We start from the raw sequence: 22883 nt of genomic DNA on the forward strand, positions 1-22883 counted from the left end.
TGCGATAAAAAGCCCAATTTGGTTTCTCTCGTCTATAAGTACATCCTACAGCACAGCAAGATGACCATTTTTAGAAGATAATCACTTCGATAAATGGATACAATGAAAACTATACGCTTTACGGGAGTTCAACGGTTTCAACAGGCGCAATTAGTTATTTTGCCGTCCGTCAAGGCAGAGGGGCATTCCCATGAAGGCTGTGATGTAAAGCGCAAACGGTGAATATAGTACTGGATACTGGATCTTTTTTTTTTCAAACAGTCATAATATGAGAACAAAATTGTAGTGTTTTTTTCTGATAAAAAATGTACGCCTTCTCATCACATTCTATCTTCATTCTTGTAATTATTAGTTTGACTTTTCAGTGTGGCCCTAAAATACTCTTCTTACATGGCACAAATTGGTACATGACATACATTGTTAACCCGTGGGTAATTTGACCCCGGATGTGCATATCCCTGCAAATCAGTAACAAATTAGGTTGAATGGCAAAGGCGCTATTGCTTTAAATTGTAACTTCAAAGTCTATAAATGAGACGTGTGAGTCAATTGTGTGATCCCACATCGTGTCATTTCCACACGTAACATTCTTGCAGCTGTCATGTTATGAATTGGTCTGCCATAGTTAGCAAAGTCATCGCGGCCTGCCCGTTCATGAACGATTAGGCCACTAAGTGATGACTATCAGATCCGCTTGGGCTGGCTCTTCGGCTCCGCCGTCACCGCCCCCGTTGTCGTTATCATCAGCAGCAGCATCATCGTCCTTGCTTGCGTCACTTGTGACTTCTTGTCCATGGCCGAGGCCGGCGGGGGCAGACAGGGAGTGCGGCGTCCGTCCCATGCCCTGGTAGTGCCCGCCGGGCGACGGCGGATCAGACGCTGCCTCGCCGATATTGTCCTGCGAGGCTGACGATGAGAGGAGGCCGGAGCGCTCGCCAGAGCTCTGCGCCTCACCAAAATATGGCTTCCGGGGGCGACCCATCACTGTTCGACCTGTCAAGTGAGACAGGAAAAGAAAAATTTAGAATCTAATTTGTTTTATGACTAATGATCTTTTTCATCCCCAATTCAGAATTCTACAACTCTTTGTCTCCTACCAATCATGTTGACTAGCTAACATGTTAATTAACAACTGATGCGCAAACTGATTAACGTTCAGGCTGACTAACAATCAAAGCAACTAAATGATGACAACAGACTAGCTACAGCAACTCGACTAAGAATTGGGGTAACTAAGGAGTGGTGATGTTAACTAAGACGAGCATGGAGAGCAACAGACAAGCAAACCGACTGTCTGCTTAACTGACTTGCTAACGATGGCCATGTCTAATATTCACGTGAATTATTTCTAGTTCTATTTAGTCTGTTTTGCAGTTGTTGTGATTTGGTGCGATATTTGAAAAAAAAATGGAATTGAATTGTTGCCACTGACCGACATTGCGGACTTGTTCCGAGATGTCGGCCCTGACGTCGGAGACGTCCCACATGGCCATGAAGGAGTCAAAGCAGGAGCCCTCCTCGGCCTCCTGGATGTAAGGCTTGTACGTGAAGCTCACGTGATGAGCTATAGCTGCCAGGAACATCTCCACACAGATCACAAAGTCCTGAGAAAGACAAAGCATTTCATCAACCTAACTCATGATCGAGTGAATAAAAATAGAACAAACTAACTAGCGACCACTATTATTTTTTAGGTGCACACCGAAGAACCGAACGTCAAATTTGAGTTTCCAAACGCTTGGAGTGAGCCACGCGCACCAAGTCATCACGCTAGCCGAATAATGAGAAAGAAAAAGAATGAATGGCAAAGAAAGATGAAATCAAATGAAAGGTGAAAATGACAACGACTAATCTATCACGTTAAATAGCTAACGAACAATAACAGCGAACAAGGTAACTGACAAATGGCCACGATAACTGCAACCAACGAGCCAAATGAAAAACTCAAACTGACTAACAACAGTGAACAAGCTAGCTTAATCACTAGCAATCACACTGACTAATTTGCTGACAAGAATCTAATGAGAAGTCAAGATGACGAACTACAACGAACAAGCTAACTGACAAATGACCAAGTTAGCTAACTACAGTTGAGAAAAAGCCAACTTTCTACAACAAAAACTCACGATCTCGTTCATGAAAATTGGGGGAAAAAAACACTGTTTGGTTGATTAACCAACAAACACCATTATTATTATTATTTTTTAAAAAAGGACACAAAGGGGCTAACGACAATAATCGGTACGAACGGGCTGCAAAATTGATGAATGTGTGCGCTTGATTTGTTCACCTGTAGTCCGGTGGCTACGGCCTCCACACTTTGCCAGTCCCACGTGCGTTTCTCTGAGATGACGCCCACCTTGACCAGCAAGGCGATGAGCACTGCCTGCCTGGAGAAGAAAAAACAAATCATCAAGTTGCCACCACTCCTAAATAAAAAAATCCTGACATGTTAGTGTTTTTGAAAAAACCCTAGACGGTATTTACCAAAATGAGACGAACACCACCATTTTAACGCACAGGAACTTGCCCACCGGCTTGATGGGACTCAGCTCCTCTCGCAGAGCCCTGTAGAACAGCACCAGGCAGTACATGGCAAACTGGACGGACACAAGATTTGAACATTACGTACACACACGACATTGGTGACACGATGAGAGAGACGAATGACGAAAAATGACGAGTTGACAGTACCAGTTGTGACATGTTGTTGACGATCACCAGGTAGGTCCAAGCGTTGGTGGAGCTGAAGTTTCCTTCGTCGTACACTTTGCACAGTTGACAGACACTGTGCGAGGAGACGACACGTCAAAACGAACGAGCAATATCTCAAAATATGAATGACGTTTGACCTACAGAGCAATAACCGTTGTGACGGGTCGAACCACTGTGTACTGCAGGACTCCCAGCTTGCACCTCAAGAGCAAAACCCTTTGGAGGAAAGGAAACATCTCCCTCAATTACAATAAATAATTCAAACATTAAATAAAATACTTGTCTGCGAACATGAAGTGAGCTCACTCTCCCATGGGCCAAGGCGGGCAGCAGCAGAGGGGCGGGAGGTGCTTTTGTTGCTCCTGGACTTCCAGCATCATGACCAAACTCGGGTACTGGTTCTCTAGGTAGTTGAGCAGGAAGGTCATGAAGTTGTAGATCACGTAGGCCTCATAGCACTCGCGGCACGTGTCCACGTAAATGGCGATGTGGGGATATTTCAGGGCAATCCACTGCAAGAGTTTTGAGGAGAAGGAAAAAAAAGGTCAATGAAATTGGTATATTTGTGGGGGATAGAATGCTTGAACCCTTTCAGGGACAGTGGTTACTACAGTGGACAGCATATCGAAATTGGTATATTTGTGGGGGATAGAATGCTTGAACCCTTTCAGGGACAGTGGTTACTACAGTGGACAGCATATCATGTTATCAGGTTACAGGTTATTATTTTTTTAACTGTTACTTTACCTACTTGTGTGCACTGTCATTAAAAAGGAGCGATAGGTTTTATGATTCCAAAAATAACTCACACTATCCAAGCTGTATATTGGCACCATCCACAATATTCTAGAAAGAGGGCGGAATAAAAGGTAAGGAATATTGATAAAAATAAATGCCGTTTCCAGTACAAGTTTGAAATGCTTCTTTACCTGATGATCGGTTTCTGAAGCTCAGGCTGAGTGTAGTGAACCAAATGCTGCAGGATGCCCCATAATGATATGGGGATGGTCATGAAGACAAATATCCCAGCTATGAACCATGCCTTGTTATGAGTGCCAACCTACCATGAGAATAATAATTTACTACAAGAAAAAAAAACATTTTAGCTAAACATGTGGCTGTCAGGTTGCTTTTGGGGACAATATTGCTGGTAAAGCCCTTTCGTTTAATGTTTTTCCCCAATACTGTACCAATATGCCAAGGTTTTTGAAACCCCTTTTAAAACAGCCAAAATGTGTAAACGATAATAATACAAATACTGTAACACCGTAACCGTACAAGTATGGGAAAACATGATAATGTGATATGACACATTTGAAATCACTGTGACGGAAACAAAAAGTTCATTCGAATAAAATATGTATGATTTTAGAAACGTATGAAATGCCCCATAATGCACCGCGCTCAGGTAATGGCGGTATACTCACCGCCGACTTCTGAAGTTCCCAAATGCACAGCGGCAGGACCACAAGCAGCAGTAAAATATACAACAAGACAACCAAAGGCCGAATCCATCTTCTCCAATTCCCACACGAACAAGGCATCGTATCATGAAGACGACAGGATTTTCGGGGCTAACAAAACGTTGGACGAACGGCGACCCCAACAAAGGCTTCCAAGTGAGTAAAAGTCGTCGTTATTATTAGGAATACATGTTTATTGTCAGCTCATGTGACTTGAATTCCCCTTAGCCGAGTGGCTAGGCTAATGTTAGCTCGGCAGTCGTTTTGCCATGTCAACAAACGACGTACGTGGCCGTATTTAAACTGCTGTCGGAACCGCGTTAATCTTAATATCTTATTGAAACGCTATTCAAATAGCGAGACAAATCGTCGCTCTTTTGACGAATCTAAATGAGTTCAACTCGGTTTTCTTTGGTGTTAAGGTTCAAAGTTTACTTGTTTCCTTCGGTTGGCTACTTCCTGCTTCCGTGTTTGACCCCTAAGGTGATTGGCGGCATTGTTTGCGTGAGCCAATCAGTGAAGAATGTTTTCAAACAGGGGCGGGAGGGGTTGAAAACTTCCACCAGATGGCGATGTTCGTTAACAATTGTTTATCAGTTATGACAGTTTTTGGGTTTTTTTTGCTCTGGAAGTTAGTAGCTTGAAAATAAATAAGAAATATCACCTTGGTGATAATACAAAATCTACTTTCCAAACAAAATCATCTTGAAATGCTTTTATAGGGAGATTTTCATCATATCGTATGAGGCAAAACATTTAGAGAAGTCATCAATACAGTCGCGGTGCAAAATCTAGATACCAGGCCAAGCTGTGTTAAAATACATTGTGCATTGTGATGCCATCATAATACTGAATAAAAATAACATAACATAAAAACTATTTACCAGTGGAGGCGAAATATAAATGGAGATTCATCAGCTTCCTGCCCACGAAAGTCTTTGGAGCATTTGTTGCCATACAAGTGTTTAAAAAAAAAAATCCAGCATGTTTAACAACAAATGTCACACACAAAAAAACCCCCAAAGAAACCTAAGAACAAAAAACTAATTGTATGACTTTGGAGGTTCTTCCTCCATGCGGTGTATTTGTCTTCACAAAAGGCAGAACTTTTATTCTCCCGAGCAAACGCCCCAACCCAACCGGTTGTTTCAGGACAGATTGTTCATGAATGTTTGCCTTTTGGCTTTTTATGAATAAGACATCGTCTTTGCCACGAGTCACACAAGCAAATGGGTACCTCCGAGGGACGGTCAGGCAGGGTAAAGCCAAGAGGGTTAGGGTGGATAAACATATGTCGCGTTTAATCACAGCCGAGAGGTGTTTTAGCTTAAAGGATGTGGCATCCGTCCCGATGTGCTTTATTTTTCTTTTCATGTGGATCGTGCCTCACAGTTGGGCAATATGGCGCTTACCAGAATGCATTACAAAGGAGACAAAACCTTTCTTTCTGACGCAGACGACGATTCAAACTGCAGCAGTACAGCGCCAATGACTTCAGAGGAGAATTTACTCATTGTCAATGATACTTTGAAGTATCGGTGTTTGCTATCAGCAGACTTGGGGATTACCTGATGCTTAAGTATGAGGCCGGAATCGTTCAAGAATTGATACCTGGTGTCGATACCAATCACAAACGTCTGTAAGCATGATGACTGTCTTCCCGAAAAAAAAGTCTCATAATTGGAAATTGAAGAAAAAAAAGAATACGAATAATGGCATGATATTATAAGAGAACTTTGCAAGATTGCACAGTAGCAACATCGTAATGTTACGAATTGATCATGATTTAAAATTTTTTCTTTTCTTTGTCGAATAGTATTTTGAATTAGCCGCAGCTTGATCCTGCCTTGAGCTTTTCTCAAGGTGGTACTCCCCCCGACCAGAACGGTAATGTTTACAAAGAAAACAGACGCATTCCTGCCACGTTGAGCTGAGAAACGACAAAATCTCAAGCTCCTCATTGATCCTGTTTTTGGCAACACATGTGACAATCGAGTTACGAGTTTCAAATTCCCACATCCTCTGCGAACGGAGATCAGGAAGCCTTAAGGCCTCACTCGGTCACAGCGGGTCACTGTGTGCTTGCAATCACTCCCAGACGTCTTTTTCTCACAGATGCCGAATGGGGAAACAAGAGCTCTCCTTTTGACTCCCCCTGAGGAGCTGATATTAGCACGGGCTGGGGAAATAAACTTGCACTGGACCTGGATTTATTGGGATAAGAAGTGATGCTCACAATGATAGCAACGGCAACATATGTACATATTTGGCCAGTTCTTCTGTATACAGTGTGCAAAACACCCCAACTTAAGATATACATGCATCACTCTTAAACACACACTTGCAATAATACATACGCTGCTCACAAAAATGGTTTATGGTCGGTTTTGAGGTCAATATTCAGGATGAACTGAAAATAGAAGATAATATTGAGCTGAATTTGAGCGAAGCAAAAATTGCAAATGGGACTGAAACATCAAACAGTCGGACGGGTGCATTCAAATGTTTAGGGAAGCGAAAATACATTTACACTTAAAGGCAGAATATTTCTTTGGTACCAAGTGTTGATGCTGTGAAGGGAATACTCGCCAATAAATAGACACGTCCGGTTTAGCTTAGCGTCTGTTGCGGCTAACTAGCTCAGCAGCGGAATGGCAAGTTGGCACAGGAGTTTGCTGTGCTCACGTAGCATAGTCGGCCTGGCAACACACTGTCCATCAAATATTATTTATCAATTCAATTACTTTTGTACTTATGTATTAGCAAGGACTGAAAAGTTGTTTCGAGTTGTCATATAAAGCTGACTGTATCTTCACCAAATATGTAGAACCTTTTAACTTAAAGGGAAAAAAATCCATGATGTGGTCATACACAAACAGATAAGCCATTAATTATGAAGAATAATAAAAATAATTACAAAATTAGCAAAAAGATGTATTTTATTTGATTATTTTTTTTAAAGCAAGTTCGTCTTCTAACAATCTCGCCACCAACCAGTTCCCTTGCTTGTAACCGGAAGTCAATGATCACGTTTCCAAGTTCACTCACATGATGTTCTGCATATCACGGATTAACGCCCATCCAACAAGGTTTTGTAATTGCCTGAAGATGCCACAGAACTTTTTTTTCTCATGAGACAAGCCTGACTAAATGAAGCTCCTCCCCTCAGTTCACCTTCGCTACTTTGCAAGGTGTTCCCATCTGGCGCCAAATTACTATTTTATATTAGACAAAGCTTTGGCCAGACTACAAAAACAGGAGCTAGGTGAGATATGAAGCTCCGAAAAAAAAATCTAGTTTGTGAATGCTGAATCGTGAATATGCAGGGATGGACTGTGTTACTATTCATCTGCCTTTGTCACTGATTAATATTTACTATTACTGGCCAAAAATAAAATCACTTTATAAAAGTGGACATACGGGTACGTGTTTTGTGAATTACGCTCGTAAAAATATCGCAAGAATACTGCCACTGTCACATTGTTTTGAGAGGAAATCTTTCCTATGCTGTCTCTGTGACCATTCGTTTGTGAAATATTCAAAGATGCCGAGCGACTTTAAGCTCAAAAGTTGATGACACAATGAGGCTAAATGAATAATGAGTACATCCACGGGCGTGTTCGATGGAGAATTAATCATCGCTAACACGCTTTCCTGTTTTCTGACTCCTGGGATGGATGCGAGCGCTCGTTTGCCGTCATTTCCTCCGACAGCTGGTTGTCTTCTTTTCCATTGTGCCGCACCGTCCTGCCCTTGTTCTGGAATCATGACGGTAATTCACAGTTCAAATGCATCCCGTGATTCGAAGCCCTCCAGGTAACTTTGTCCACTCCTGTGAAACCTTTTTTTTTTTTCCTTGGCGCCTCTGCTAGTGTCATGCAAGGCTGTATCAGTACTCCTAAGTATACTGTATTTCTGAAAAAAAGTGTCATAATAATGCATAGTATATTTTGGAAGCCTAACTGTTTAGACTAGTGTCCGAGTGCCACATGCTCAGTCGCTGTCTTTCCGCAGGCTGCGGTCGGCGAGTAGGTTGTTGGGCTCGGGGCTTTTGCACTGGACACTGGTGCCGTTCATCGCTCCGATGCTGCTCAGCTGGCTGTCCGAGTAGCACCAGCAACACAAACACGACTGCGGGGGAGGGGGGGTAATGTGGAGAGAGGATTGAGAGCGTTTTAGCCAAGTGGGGCGGGGGGGAAGCAAAGAAGTCTTTCTGAGTCTTAGGCTCAGCTTGCCTCCAGGCATGTTTTGTCTCCAGCACAGGCTCCTCCCCCTCTTTGACAGTTCTCAACAGTTTCAAAACAACGTGAATTCATAGATCATCGCAAACATAACGTCGTTAGCTCTGTGACAAACTTCATTTGCTACGAGTGTCGTGAACAAAAGATGTGATTTGCCCTGGCCTCTGAGGGAAAGTTTACACCATTGAAAATGTTGGTGAGAGTTTCATCAAATGATGGGCCGAAATTTAAATTTGATTTGACTAAAATGGTGACTTTCTTTCAAAAGGCCCACTTTTTAAATTTCGGGTTTGGAATTTTGAGGCTTTTTCTGCTGTTCCAGTCCAGCGGTGAAACTGGTATTGGGACTCCAATTTTTGTCATCCCTATTCCTCAGGCTACCCTCTAGACATGGCAGCTGCACTCTACAAAATCTAGATGGCATTTGACTGTCTAATCTCACTTATCAATCGGAGGAAGTACATTACCTTAAAGCAATTTTTGAACTTCTTGCTGACAAAGTAGAGGATGATGGGGTTGATGCAGGAGTTGATTGTTGCAAGGTTGATGCTTAGGTAGTCCATAACTAAAAGGAAGCTGGAAATATAGTAAAAACAAAAATCATAAGCTTCGACTGAAAAGAAAAACAAAAAAGACAGTTGCATGGCTTCATGAACACAGTGGTCTCCTCGACTCACTTGAACAACTCGCAGCGTGTCTCGTCATTCTGGTAGTATACCATCTTCTTCAGAATCCTGCTGAGGTGAAGCGGGAACCAACAGAGGGCGAATATCAGGACCAGGCAAAAGACGGCCTTGGCCACTTCCCTTCTCTGCAGCGAGGAGAGGAAAAACAAAACATGACGTCTTCCCATTTGAGCAACGATGTCTCTCCATATTAAAGACGTCAGAGACAGACGAGCAAACGGGCTATTACGAGTTCTGCGTTGAAACACGCAAAGCTTTGACAATGTAAGCTTTTATTCCCTCAATGTCATCCAAACATTTCTCATTTGGCATTTTTGCTGTTCCAGTTGACAAAGAGACTCACATTCTTAGGAAGAAGGTTCTTAGGAGGACCCTACTTGGCAAGTTCATGAGACTGTATTTTTTAGCTAGCGATCTTGCTGTCCATCATGCTAACTAGCATTCTTTGTATCCTCTTAAGCAATCTGGAGATTCTTTTTACTGTTTCACATCCATCTGTTCATTCACCCTTCTATCCACAGTGCTAACCACCAGGATTTGAAAAACCATCTCTCAAGCTATTTATCTTGGTCTCGAGGTTGCTATTTACCGTGCTATTTTGCTAGCTATTCCGCAAGCCACCTCTTGAGCTACCCGTCTTGCGTCTGACTGAATTCTTTCCTCGGGATACTTTTAAATGGGGAGGTATAAGCAAGGGGATCAAGGGTCACTTAAGGAGGAGGGTAATAAAGAGGTCTGAGGGGCACGAAAGTCGCAAGGGGTCAGGAGGCGGGTTCTCGACTGAATGAATGACGTTTGGAATGAGTACGTCCAACCTGTTTGAGGTGCTCGCTCAGGGCGATACGCAGGCTGCCGTTCCGGTTGTTGAGCATTTCGCAGGTCATCAGGGTATAGAAGATGGCGGTGCAGGTCAGCGGTACGCAGAAGTAGAAACCAAACAGCCACCAGTCCTTGGCATCCTTGTAGAACTAAAAGAGAGATATCCATCTTGGGATTACAATTTGGTAGCTATTTATTCATATCGGCTGGATGGATACTGCCAAAGTAGGCAAAAAAAAAAATACTCCTACTCTGTACCTGAGTAGAATTGGACTCATGTTTGCAAAGATTCTGGCATTTGTTACCTTTAGTAGGGATTTACCCACCTTAATCATTTTTTTTCAATACCACATCATTCACGTCACAATTGTAACACGTCATTCATTTCGAGAAATGGAGACAGTCAATCAATCAAGATTCCACCCAAGGTTGACTTTTATCTCTTTTACCTTTTTGATATCTAAGTCATATGAAGACAAATGAACATGCAAGTAAAAACCAGATACACTTGAGAACCACATTTAAATACAGTTATGAAGTATTTTGTACTAAATGCCACCAAATATTGCTGCAACAGTCAACAGGCTCTTAATCTGCCTTCGGCTCCTTTTTTTGTTTTTGCTATGTTATTTCGACTGTCTGAGAGTGATTACTCGATTAGGCCGCATATGGATTAAATCTGCATGTGGCTTCAAGGATCAGGTCTTGGAATTGTACTCGGCCCGTAATCGATGATGTCCTCAGGAAAAAAAAAACAACAACCTTCAATCAAATCAAAAACTAAGCACAAAAAAAACCTAAGAATCCAAACAGTCAATACCCACAAGCAGGTGTGCCTCTAATCTTCTCTTAAAAAGCTTTGTCTAGTCAAAACGAAAGTCTTTTAACACTTTATTTACACCCAAGCACGTTTGCCCCCAGTCAAAGCCAAACAGACGAAATGATAAAAGCGGGATGACAACCTACCACCATGAAGTCTGACTTGGGCTGCAGCATGCAGGTGCGCAGGGTTTGGTTTCGGTAGTTGAAGCTGACCATGTCGAAGCCCACGGCTTCAGGGATGGCCAACACCATCGACAAGACCCAAATGGAGAGGATTTCCATGACTGTGACGAGTGGAATCCCGACGCCCTGCACTCGACTCCAAGATGCAACTGCCCTGTACCTGCGACAGGGGGAAAAAAAGAGAGATTTAATTTAATGCTCGATGTACTAGGCCGCTACTGGGCCCTGCCGCTAATCTTGTGGCATCTTAGGGTGTGTCAGAAAGGCCATCAAAACCACAAATAGTTGTATTTTTCAGCTAAAAAAACCGTAAATAGGTAAATACATAAAAAGCGAGCCAATTGGTGTCATTCCTGTCATCCAAACGTGACGCGTGGGTTCAATACAGTCAGTGAAACTATTTCTGTATATATTGCTAGTGAGCTGTTGACTGTGTTATCTATCATGCCCACTGCCGTGCTTAATACTCGTGTGCTTTCTGTCCTTGAAGTTAGCGCTCTTGCAAGCTAGCAATCTCTTTGGCTACTATTCCATCACAGTAGATAACTGTTGTGCTAGCTATTTAAAAAGCATTCTCTAGAACTAGTTTGCTAACTGCTGTGTCCCTTTCTGCCTGTCCCCATCCAAATCATGCTCATGCTTATCACCGCTATGATCCATATCTCGTCAGGATAGCCGCATCTTAAGTCATATCTATCCCCATAGCTATAGCTATCCCCCACATCTATAGTCAAAGCCATGTCTGTATTCTCTCTATCCTTCATATCTATCCGTCGATTCATACCAGTCCATCTATGGATTTAGGTAACCGGCCGTTATCCAAAAATAGGCATTCATTGTCTGCAATCTTGATATAGGTAGCAAGTTTTCTCGCTCTCTCTTTCTCTCCCCCTCTGGCTTGATAAACGGCAGCGCACAAAGCAGCCGCATAAACTGTCGAGTCAGCACGGCGCCCCATCAAACTTTCAAGAATCCATGTGGAGAGATGATCAATTGTTTATTTAAAATATCTAATATTTATTTACGTGACGGCGCCGAACAGGCCCTGGCCTCCGCGTTTGGCGGGTCCGCCCGTCGGCTTGTTTGCTTGTTTGTTTCATTAATAGAAAAGAGCTTGTCGAAAATGTTTTAGTAAAATCGCGCATCAAGATTTCATGGACAAAACAATATATTTTTCATGGCCCATTTGAATTTCTCTGTTCGACAACATGTTGGCATGTATATTTCACGAAGCGCTAAATGGATCCGTCCCTTTTTTCCATCATCCTCTAATATTGAAACATGGAAGTAAATCTATATATATATTGCGCGTCGTCCCGCACGCGGTCTGTCCTTCTGTCTGTCCCTTTTCAAAACGTACCTACTTCACCGCGCCGCTGCGCGCCGCCACTGCGCGCTGCCACTGCGCGCCGCCACTGCGCGCCGCTCAGGCAGTGGCTCACTACAATCGCGCGGGCATCTTAGCGAAAAAATGTTGTCTACTCACAAGCATTGCAATGAAATTGTTAGTTATTTAGTAGAGCTAAACATCTCTTTATTTTCGCGATAAGCAATGAAGATGAACAAAAAGTTGAACCAAGCAACAACACTTTTGTGGGCAGAAGGCCCACCTTACCAGCCTTCCGCAGGAACTAGCTGATGAGCCGCCCGGAGGGCGGCGAACCACCACCTAACCAGCCTTCCGCAGGAACTAGCTGATGAGCCGCCCAGAGGGCAGCGAACCAGCTAGTATATCTGCGGCAGTCTGCGGCTGGATGGATGGAGGTCTTGAGGAGCCGACGATGAGAAGAAAGGAGCGTTGGCGCGGAGTGCCGATGCGGATTTGGAGCTGGGAGTCGCGGTTTGGAGTTTGAAGCGGATTATGTGGGACAGGAGAAGTGAACTAATCTCTTTTCGTCAATGGACGCTACAGCTTCGTGTTTGCTTTCAAAACTTAGCAGACGTGTGCACATTTTTCAGCATGATGTCTCTGATCCACTGGTGAAAGGACACTTTGATCCTCTCCTCTTTCATCTATAACTGCTTCAGACAACAAAGTGTATGCAGAAAAGTGGTGAAGATTGCACGACTGTCTCTGTCCTATGTGTTGTCTTGTGTTATTTTTTGTTATTTTGACTTCAAAATGGCGCCGCGAGAGTGGCTGCCTTTCCAGCAGCTCCTATTTTTTTGTTGTTCTACTTCTTCCTTTCATAACTTTGCTGCTGTGAATCTGGAATTTCTCCATTGCGAGACTAATAAAGGTTTTCTTAATCTTAATCTTAATAATATGTAATAAAAGTACTGATTATGTCACGTGGGGTTGCCAGCAGGGGGCGGGCTTTCTGCCCGCCGTTTACACACCTGTCACCCATTAGGGAGTAATTGCTCAGCCTTTATTTGGACGCTCTGGCAGTCTACTCACTGCCGGAGAATTCCACGCCGTGCCAAAATTTCTCTCGCCCTATTCCTACTTGCATTCGATTCATTGCCTCTTAGCCTTGTGGCTGTTATTACGAGTCGTTGTTCCCCTTGCGAATGAAATTTATATTCATTGTCTAATCTGACCCTCCTTGCTATCTTTTTCCGCAAGCGTTTTCTGTTGTCCTTTTATTTGATCCCTGGTCCCTATTTTGACCATCGCTTTTTGTTATTCTCCATGTCGGGTTATTTTGTGTTCATATTAAAGACTCCTTTTGTTCTTTGACAAACATCTTTCTGTGTCTGCTATTTCGGGGATCCTCTTCCTTATTTTGTTGTGCACGATCATTCTATCGCTTCGGGCACAACGTGACAGATTAAACTCCTTCAGGCCCATTTGCAGTTTGTAAAATCAAAAAAGGCCAGACTGAAATGTACTTAAAAACATTCACGCATTCTCACAGGTTTGCTAACATGAACCAACCGCCATAAAATACTAAATTAGTTACTCCTGGAAAAAAATACAACGACTCAAATGTTTTTTTGTTTGTTCTTTTTTCCTAGTTCTATGGACCAGAATATTCACCATAATCCAACACCTCTGAACAATTCTCTTGAATAAGGCGCATGAAAGAGAATATATTTTTTCTCTGAATCTGTTGTGTTCATTCATGTCCCAAAGATTTCAATCTATCAAACAAAATGTCCGCTTTGTTTGACTTTCCATCTCTCTATTTACAGTACATCTTTTTTTTTTTTAAGTTGTGATCATTCACAGAGGTGGAGAAAAGTCAAAATACAGATGTAATTTCTCAAATATTAAGAGTAAAAGTAGTTAACAGTCGGGAAAATAAATACTCAAATATAGATACTGTATCTGAAAAATCTACTCGAGGAGAGTGCGTGTCTTCGTGTTCACGTCACATTACCGAGTCCGTCTTTAATTTCCTGCTGACTTAGAATCACCCTGATCTTAAACTAACCCTGCCTTCATCTTTTTTTTTAATCGAAGCAACTTTTGCAAAAACAAGCTCTCAAACGCATCATCTCCGTTTCCCATAATAGAAGGCCGTTAAACGAGAGCCTTAGAGAGCCTCTTATCTCGCCGGTTATGTCTGCCTCACTCGGCCGTCATTATTTTTTTTCCATTGGGGAGGCGGGGGTGCGGGGTATATTTCTATTAACGACCACGGGCAGAGTGGAACTTGACCTCACCGCATTCGCTCTTAAGAACGCTTTCGACGCTGTACGTTAGATCTGCGATGCATATTTCATGCACTTAATGTTGCAAAAATAGCGACCCATTAATCTGTAATGGAAGTTTCCAGCAAAAACAAACCAATCGTGAATCATCCCCCCCACATGATAATGCGCAATTAGTCCATGGTTCCTAACAAGTGATGACCTCAAAAAAAAAAATCGTTAAATAACACATAAGTGTTCCCTCTTTAATCCTCCTGTTACTTACTGTAGGTCATCTTGACCTGTGTTAATGAAAAAAAAATCTAAGGAAATATTTCTAAAATAAAAAAAAAAAAGACTGACTTTGTGGTTCCTTCTTTTGTTAAATTATGTATTCATTCATCTTTTCGGAGTCTCGTCCGTCTTAACACTGACCTGTCGACGCTGAGGGCGCACAGGTTCAGGACGGTGATGCCCACTGAGGCTTTCTGCAGGAAAGGAACCAGCTTGCAGAGGAACAGGCCAAAGGCGCTGTCGTAAAATGGCCACCGTGACGCTAGTAGCTGGGGGCAGAGATGAAAAAAATCACAATGATAAAAGTGACAAGAGACATTTCGAAAACAAACCTTGTAATCAATTAATGAACAAATCAGGGGTTGGATTAGATTCTTGGATCTTAATTATTTACCTTAGCAAGTACATGGATAATTACGTGGCCCTTTGGAAAGCCTTTTTATGTTGCGTAATGATTGGCGGACTGACATATGTTGACCACCCAATGAGAGCGTATCATTGATGGCAAAAACACTTAGCAGGTGTGTGTGTGTGTTTTGTGTGTAAAATGCACGTTCATGTCTGTCAGGGTTCATTCAAGGTCGCAAATGTTTGCCAAACGGTTGCCAAAAATTTCAGTTTTAAAATGTATGTTTTTTTATTTTTTTATTTATGTATTAATTTATGCAGTTTATTTTTAACTCCCTTGCAACAAGAAAAATGAAGGCGAATGTCTGGCGTCTTGCATCCGCTCGGTGAACATTCGCGCCCTTGAACGAACCCTGACGAGACCCCCAACAATCGCTCCCTTTGCAAATGCTCGCAAATATTCGCCACTAATGGGGATAGGAGCTTGAAAAGTGGAAGATGGTCGACCAACCAAGGTTATCATTGTCAACGAAAGCACATATATTTAAAACCCTCAAACTTATAAAAAACTAAACTGAATTGAGTAATTTTAGCAAAAAAATAAAAATCATACCGAGCGAACTTGCTGTAAAAACAAATTAAAACTGAAAAAAAACTAAATTAAAATTATAGCTAAACACAAATTGAGAAATCGCATCATCATTTTCCTCTTCTGTAGGCATCATGTCTTCCCATGAGCGAGCTGACTTTAAATGTCTCATTTGTTCGTCGACACATCCTTGTGTTGCTATCCAAAAAGTCTCACGCAGCTCTTAAGGCCTAAACGCGGTGGAGATGCCGACTGTACGTCGTCTTGCCACTTTTCCTTCAGGGGTTACGAGATGCATTAGGCTTCCGATAAGGGAAGAGCCCCGCGTTGGAGCTTCCCGGATTCTCAGATTGTTGACACCAGCTGTTTAAGTTTTCCCACACGGGAGAGGAAAGGCACTCGAGTCACTGTTTTTACTCTGCGGCCGCCTTGATTATTTTGGGCTTTGTCGTTACAGCTCCGAGGAAGAGGCTTTAAAGTGGTCCGGGCGTCATTGTTTGAGCGTTGTCCGCTTCCTCCCCCCCCCCCCCCCCCCCCTCGCACTAAAGAGTCACTGTGACACTTCGTTGTGCGTTTATCACCATGAAAGCGTTGACCGCCGGAGCTCTGTGCTGGCCATTTATGTTCCTTTTTTTAACTATTTTAGCAGCACGAAATGCAAACGTTAAGGTAATTTCCCCAACGGAGTGGATTTTTGTCTGATTTAGTTTGGACAAACACAATTAAATGGGTATAATGAGAGAGCAAGAGCATGGATCACACAAAAGTATTGTACAACCACGACGAGTGTCCCGATCTCTGTGTGTTTATAGTCAAGAAATCAGTTTTTTTCCCAAACGAACGAACTTATCTGACAATGTACAATAATCTCCACCAAAGATGTCTCAGATAATGCGGCTATTGCTGTTGCTTTATGTTGGCATAAAAAGCAGGATTTCAGCCGATGATGGTCTTTTTCAACAAAAAGTAGGCTTTTGGGAAATAAAGTACTTCTACCCAAGTTATTAAATGTACCAACAAAAAAAAATGGAGGACCCTGAACTGTCGTTAGTTTAACATTTGATGCAATACAAGTAGCCCAACAAAACTAACATGAATAGATATCAACGGAATGTGCAGACCAATGGTTACGAAGAAGCTGAACGAGTACTAAACTAAAATCAAACAAGGCCTGAGGGATCAACAAACCATTCCATTTTTTTTCTTGCGGGAAAAAAAAGTGATTTATCTTCCTGGAGCTGCTATTTTCATAAGGCCTCCAGATAAGGATAATGACTAATGTCCCAGGTCAACTCAAGACAACACGCATACGCGGCCAAAGTGTTATTTTATTTATTTATTTATTTTAAGCAGAGCTCTCATCACCCATGTGGCCACACGAGGGGGATGGAAGAAGATAACGGCGACTCGACTGATTGCGCTTTCCCGTCAAATTGCGCCCTACTCTTTTAAGCAGCGCTCAAGGTTTACTTGTGTAATTTCACTCTTGATGGGTGAGGAGCGACTTGACGTTTTGTGTTCAAGCGATCAAAAGTGTCTGCGCACAGCTGCTGCAGCTTCCCATATGAGGATAATTAGCTGGGTGCTGACGTCAGCGCCACACGCTCCCCAGTATACAGATGTTATATTTAAAACAATATTTAACCAAATTTATAATAGCGTTTGTCTGCCTATCAGCGGATTAAGTCGAGCAGCATGTCGCCTTAGGAGCAAGGATGCAGCTAAGTATGTCGTGCCGCTGGGAGATCAAGGCAGCCACTTTAAAAACAAAAAAATGGATTTTTAAGTGATTTATAGCAATACTGAATGAAATTTATGGTATACCTAGGCCAAACTCTGGTTGAAACTGTGAAGCGATTCGACGCAGTGAGTCGAATTTACATATCTGGGGTAAAACAAGCACATATGATTGAGCATTTTTCATGGATAAAACTCAAAATATTGATGATTAGATATATCAATCAATAATAACAATGTGTTGATTTCATGTTATTGTTGGATGAGGTTTGTACTGGTGGCTCAGTCAGGGCCAGCATCAGGGAACTTAGGGTGGCCCCAGGGCCAGCGGGCCACCGTTAATGTTGGACTCTGTCGTACGGTTGTGCAATACCTTTATTAATTTGACTTAAGCTTAAAAAAATCTTAAATAATATGTAAATTACAAATTGCATTCTATATAAGATAAGATAAAATATCCTTTATTTGTCCCACACTGGGGAAATTTACAGCCTCCAGCAGCAAGAATGTAGGTAGAAAGAAGAAAGAAGAAGAAAAAAATATATATATGGTATTTCACCATTAAAATTGCCCCCCCCCACCTACCCCTCCAGCTGGCAAACATAACAGCCTGCTATGAGAGTTTCACACTATTATGGAGGGAAGTGGCGTCGGCTCTACCTTGTATACATTGATGGGAATGTCGATGACGATGTAGATGAGGTCGCCCAGTGCCAGGCTGGCGATGAGAGCGTTGGGCCCGTTCCTCATGCACTTATGCTGGTATATGATCCTCAGCAGGGTGGCGTTGCCCACCAGGCCCACCACAAACACCAGCACGGAGATCAGCGTGTTGATGTACTTGAAGTAGTCATTGATGGAGGTGGTCACCAAACACATGGGCGGCGGCACGGGCCTCCTCACCACCGTGGTGTTGGCCAACACCACGGCCTCCGGGTGGGCTGCGGGACCCGGGCTGGGCCGCAGGGTGGAGGAGTGCTGGAGATATCCCGGCCTGGGGTCCTCCTCCTCGGCTCCGGCGCTGTTTATCTGACACATTCCTCTGGCCGCCATACAAGCCATTAGCAGCAGCATACGCAAGGCTGCGTCGCCCATTATGGAACGCTGTCTGCGCTTTGATTCCGCTCCCCAGTTATCACTAAAGCAACACAATGGAGACAAAATGTTAGTATTTTTTTACAACCTGCAGAATAGTGCATCTACATGCTTTTAATGGTCTGAGAGGACAAATGAAACAAAAACGGAAAAAAAAACGACTGCTACTACATGTTTTTAAAAAGTCAACACACGCCTGCTCAAATGGCAGGTTTTTGTGGTGCAAACAAAATTGAGCAATAGATTAGCTATCGAATGAGTGTGCACATTATCGCGCGTGCGCAAACACACACACACACACACACACACACACACACACACACACACTTGTATGTGTGTATATATATGGGGACTGCAACTATTTATTTTGCCATTAATTGATTGATCTGTTCATTGTAAATTAATCATTCAATCGAATAGAAAAACACGTTTTATTTCAGATTGACAGTGTGGAAATGACATAAAGATGAATGAATTAGAACTCATGAACTGATTTGGTGCGTCACACGAAAACAAATGTTTTGATTTGATTCAATGCCAACAATTTTTGGCACCCCCAGTTCAGATGTCTTCTTTAGCCTCCAATAAAATTAATGTATTTTTCTGGACTACCGTATGTTGGACCAAAATATTTTTGTGCATTTATTCAGTAGGGGGAAAAAAAATCCCACTTTTTTCTTAAAAATTAATCGATTGTGAAACAAATATTTGCACCCCCTGATGTTAATCCGTTGTACAAACCCCTTTTGGCAACAAACCAGCACCTAAAAGAGGGATTCTTGACCATTTGTCTTTGCACTCTCAATTATCCAGACACCGGCGTCCTCTCCTCCGCCCTCTCCTCTTTGGCTCACTTTGCAGCTTTTCAGTGGGGTTGAAGTCAGGGAACAGAGGGCACCATGGGAGGAGCTTGATTCTATGTCTCTTGAACCATTTTGACCATTTTCAGCAGGAGTGTGTGCTTCGGTGATCAAAATGGACTGTATTTCAAGGCTTTCCTTTGACTCATCTCAACCAGAGAGTTGAATATGATTCAAAGGCACGACTCGATTTGGTTCGAGAGGGTTTCTTGTTGAAAGTAAGCATTCATTTTTACTCTAGGAATCAACTTTTTGTCAAGTTTATTCACAACATGTCACGATCTACGAAGCCCAAACTTTACGAGTGAATTCAATTCAAAGGAACGACAAATCATGAACTCAATCAGTGCCACCCATTTTCGGACCCTTCTTTAACCCTTTCGGGGACAGCGGTTACAACAGTGGACAGCTTATCAGGTTACAGGCTGTATGAATGGGTTAATCTACCACGTGAATCATTATTATTAATATTTCAATACATAAAGTAAATACATTGTAATACTTACCTTGGATTGAATCTCTGGGTCTTAAAAAAAAAAACCCAGCAATTCAGAACTTTGTTGTCGGTTCAAGTTACAGTGAGACCAATTCATTAATTTGTGAACAGATGCACTTGCAGCTTGACTCCCCTAATGAAAAAAAGAAAAAATCGATCTAACGTATGTCAACTTGTATATAATTTTGGTCGTATTTAGTTGATGCCCAACTATTCAGTCATAACAATCGGTGTACCTCAAACTCAAAAGGCATTTTCCCGATGACTCCATTTCACGTTAAAATCAATGCAAAAAAAAAAAAATAATGGCCAGGGGGAGGTGGTAGAAACTGCGACAGACTCCACCAGCATTTGTCACGTGAAAAGAGTAGGTAAAGTTTCCAAAAGCTGTCAGCGTGACGGTTAAAGCCCTTTGCATCATGTCGCGTCTCCTTCGCCCCCGAGTCGTTCCTGTTTCAAAGTCCCGCCTGTCACCAAGTACACAAAGAACTATTTAGCAGCCAGCCCTTCAAGTAGCAGCACAGTTTAGCATCAGCGCCGTGCCCGCCGGGACCCGTGACAGCACGCAAACTGATCTGCCCATCAATAATAAATACCGTTTTTGCAGGGGTTTTTTTTTTTCCACCTACCGCTTCTCATAAAATTGTCTGCCGCCAGGCCCCCTCGGAAAGCGTCAGGCAAACTTTCAGCTGAAGCCCCCAGACATCTGTATCACATCACATGAGTAATTAACGCGCTATCAAAGCCGCAGCCGGATCCCCTCTTGGTTTGAGCAAAGGCGGCCGTCTGCTCCGAGGTGCCGTCGCATTATGGCTCACCGTTTCCTGTGGAGTGTGTGTGTGTGTGTGTGTGTGTGTGTGTGTGTGTGTGTGTGTGTACGTGTGTTTCAGAGCACCAGCGAAGCACTTTGACTGGGTGGGATAGTAAATCTCCACCTCCCTTTGGTAACAGACCGGGCCCCCCCTCCACCCCCTTTCCCACTTCGCTCCTCTCTGAGACACCGCCTGCCGATACTTATCTGTGAGGCACGCACGCTCGCACGAAAACACACTCGCACGCTCGTCGTCTGTTTTTTTGTGCTTCTCGTCCGCTTGACAAAGGTGACGTCAATGCTTGTTGCACACAAAGAGAGCTAAAAGTTCAAAACTCCGCTCACACGAGAACACACGCGTGCGTCTGTTTTTGGATGTCAGTGCATCTGTGCTGGGGCGCAAATGCCGGCGGGTCTGGAGTTTCGTGCGAGGGCACGGCTCATTGTGTGGCAGTTGGGAATTCGGCAGACCGATCTAGCGGCGCCGACGCAACAGAGGGAGTGTCATTGGAAATTCACGTGGGTTGAGTGACAATTCGGCGACCGAAACTTTCTGCTTCCACGAATGACAACCAAATCGGAAAATGACCGTTGAGAGGCGTAAATCACAAGTTTTGGACAATCCAAGTTCAGCAATGGTTTAAAACGATGACTCGCGTATTAACATTTTATAAGTTGTCGCTTAATTTGCTCATCGATTAGTTGTCGATGAACTGATTAAAATTTTGGGGCCACCTTGACAAAGGCGACATATAGGATTCGGCCACGCAATGTCCCGCTAGTAAAACTGGCCGCTTTTTGTGTGTGGGGGTGGGGGGGGGGGGCATGTCCTCGCAAAAAAGCTGTCATCATCGATCAGTGGGATGTCAAAACTTGTGCCCCACAAAGATAAGGAGACAGGAATAACACAGTCCACACGACCTGAAAGGGTCAAATCAGCTCACCCTATCATTGTTCTTATGCGTTGAGAACCATTCTCTGAAGAACCACCCCCCCCCCCCCCCAAAAAAAAACAACAACACCAAAACCCCCCCATCCAAATAAGTGACAACCACAATCAAGACAGATGATGCTCTCAGCCATGACAGGCCGCCCGACTGATGGGCAAAGACGGTTTAATGTAAGGTAGCGCAGGGGAGGGGGAGAAAAGTGCTTCTGGGTCCATTATGGATTTGGAAATGGAGCGCTTATGGTGACGCGCGCTGAAAGCAGGAAGACGGCGGTCGGAAAAAAAATCCACTTTTTGAAAACACTTAGACCAGTTGAGGAGATGATACGTTGACGTGGAAAATGCACCTGGTGCCTTCGTTACGTGCCGTTGAAAATCCTGCAGAATAAGTGTGTATCAAAAGTCTACACACCCTTGTTTCAAATGCTGTGTTTGTAATATGAGCTGGTGGGGGAAAAAAATCATCCTGTAGCCACTTTAAGGGGCGAGGCCTCGTGAGTGACATCTGGAGGTTTGTCTGCGTGTGAGCATTGAGGCGTGAGATGTGGCCAACAGCACACTTTGTATTTGCGCGTTTGGAATTTTGTTCAATAACCCACTCAAAGTGCATGGACTGTGGCTCTCCTTGCCCACATGCAAGAGCATGACAACACTGTCATTGTTTTTTTTTCTCTATCTTTGATTTCAACTTCAATTGTAACTTTTTTTTTTCTTTCCTCCTCTCATTCACGGTTCACTTGCGGGCCCTTCCACCGTCGTCCGATGTGACTTAATTGGGTAATGCCAATATTTACCGGCATTCAAAATTAACAGGATCGTGTCATCTTTAATTGTACTCATGAATACGCCATGCCTGCTTAATAAGTCATGGTCAACAGTAGCGAATGTTTAATTCATCGGGACGTGATTTGCTGAAGGCATTTCGTCCTACCCTCAACCCCTCCCCCGCCCTTAGAAAAAAAATCCTCCAAAGTCCCTCGATCGCTGTGACATTTCAACTTTTTTTTTGCGGCAGAGTCTTTGTTAGTCAATCCATTAATATATAAATGATGCAACCTTTACCTGCTCCCCCGTCGACGCTGCCGCCGCAGCGGCTTTCATGTTGTTGTTGTTGTTTGGATGCTAATCGCGTATTAATGCCATTCCGTGTGAACTCCAAGATGGCAGGCTGCCTGGTAATTCACACGCTTGTTCTC

General features: G+C 43.2%; 2 protein-coding genes across 2 annotated transcripts; both read right to left on the reverse strand.

Annotated features, from left to right (window-relative positions):
- Nucleotides 1–314: 314 nt before the first annotated feature.
- tmem184c (transmembrane protein 184C) lies at nucleotides 315–4667 on the reverse strand. Its single transcript, XM_052083676.1, has 10 exons — nucleotides 4143–4667; nucleotides 3645–3775; nucleotides 3525–3561; nucleotides 3022–3227; nucleotides 2857–2931; nucleotides 2695–2788; nucleotides 2488–2600; nucleotides 2291–2390; nucleotides 1433–1604; nucleotides 315–993 (listed from the first exon to the last, which is right to left on the reverse strand). The coding sequence occupies exons 1-10, from the start codon at nucleotides 4257–4259 to the stop codon at nucleotides 671–673; spliced, it is 1368 nt and encodes a 455-aa protein (XP_051939636.1). The 5' UTR covers nucleotides 4260–4667; the 3' UTR covers nucleotides 315–670.
- A 1699-nt stretch (nucleotides 4668–6366) lies between these two features.
- Nucleotides 6367–20812, reverse strand: ednraa (endothelin receptor type Aa). Its single transcript, XM_052083677.1, has 8 exons — nucleotides 20557–20812; nucleotides 18137–18614; nucleotides 14944–15071; nucleotides 10891–11089; nucleotides 9921–10073; nucleotides 9097–9230; nucleotides 8887–8995; nucleotides 6367–8309 (listed from the first exon to the last, which is right to left on the reverse strand). The coding sequence occupies exons 2-8, from the start codon at nucleotides 18569–18571 to the stop codon at nucleotides 8172–8174; spliced, it is 1296 nt and encodes a 431-aa protein (XP_051939637.1). The 5' UTR covers nucleotides 18572–18614; nucleotides 20557–20812; the 3' UTR covers nucleotides 6367–8171.
- Nucleotides 20813–22883: the final 2071 nt, after the last annotated feature.

This window comes from Hippocampus zosterae, chromosome 13 (assembly GCF_025434085.1).
Source record: "Hippocampus zosterae strain Florida chromosome 13, ASM2543408v3, whole genome shotgun sequence".
Classification (NCBI taxonomy): Eukaryota; Metazoa; Chordata; class Actinopteri; order Syngnathiformes; family Syngnathidae; genus Hippocampus; species Hippocampus zosterae.

Excerpts from the sequence above, each read along its gene's own strand:
- tmem184c (XM_052083676.1), bottom strand. The coding sequence starts at position 4,259 with ATGCCTTGTTCGTGTGGGAATTGGAGAAGATGGATTCGGCCTTTGGTT. Across the intron at positions 2,932-3,021 it reads CCGCCTTGGCCCATGGGAGA|GGTTTTGCTCTTGAGGTGCA; the intron begins GTGAGCTCACTT and ends TTTCCTCCAAAG. Across the intron at positions 994-1,432 it reads GGAACAAGTCCGCAATGTCG|GTCGAACAGTGATGGGTCGC; the intron begins GTCAGTGGCAAC and ends CTCACTTGACAG.
- ednraa (XM_052083677.1), bottom strand. The coding sequence starts at position 18,571 with ATGGGCGACGCAGCCTTGCGTATGCTGCTGCTAATGGCTTGTATGGCG. Across the intron at positions 11,090-14,943 it reads TGCGCCCTCAGCGTCGACAG|GTACAGGGCAGTTGCATCTT; the intron begins GTCAGTGTTAAG and ends CCCCTGTCGCAG. Across the intron at positions 10,074-10,890 it reads CCAAGTCAGACTTCATGGTG|TTCTACAAGGATGCCAAGGA; the intron begins GTAGGTTGTCAT and ends TCTCTCTTTTAG.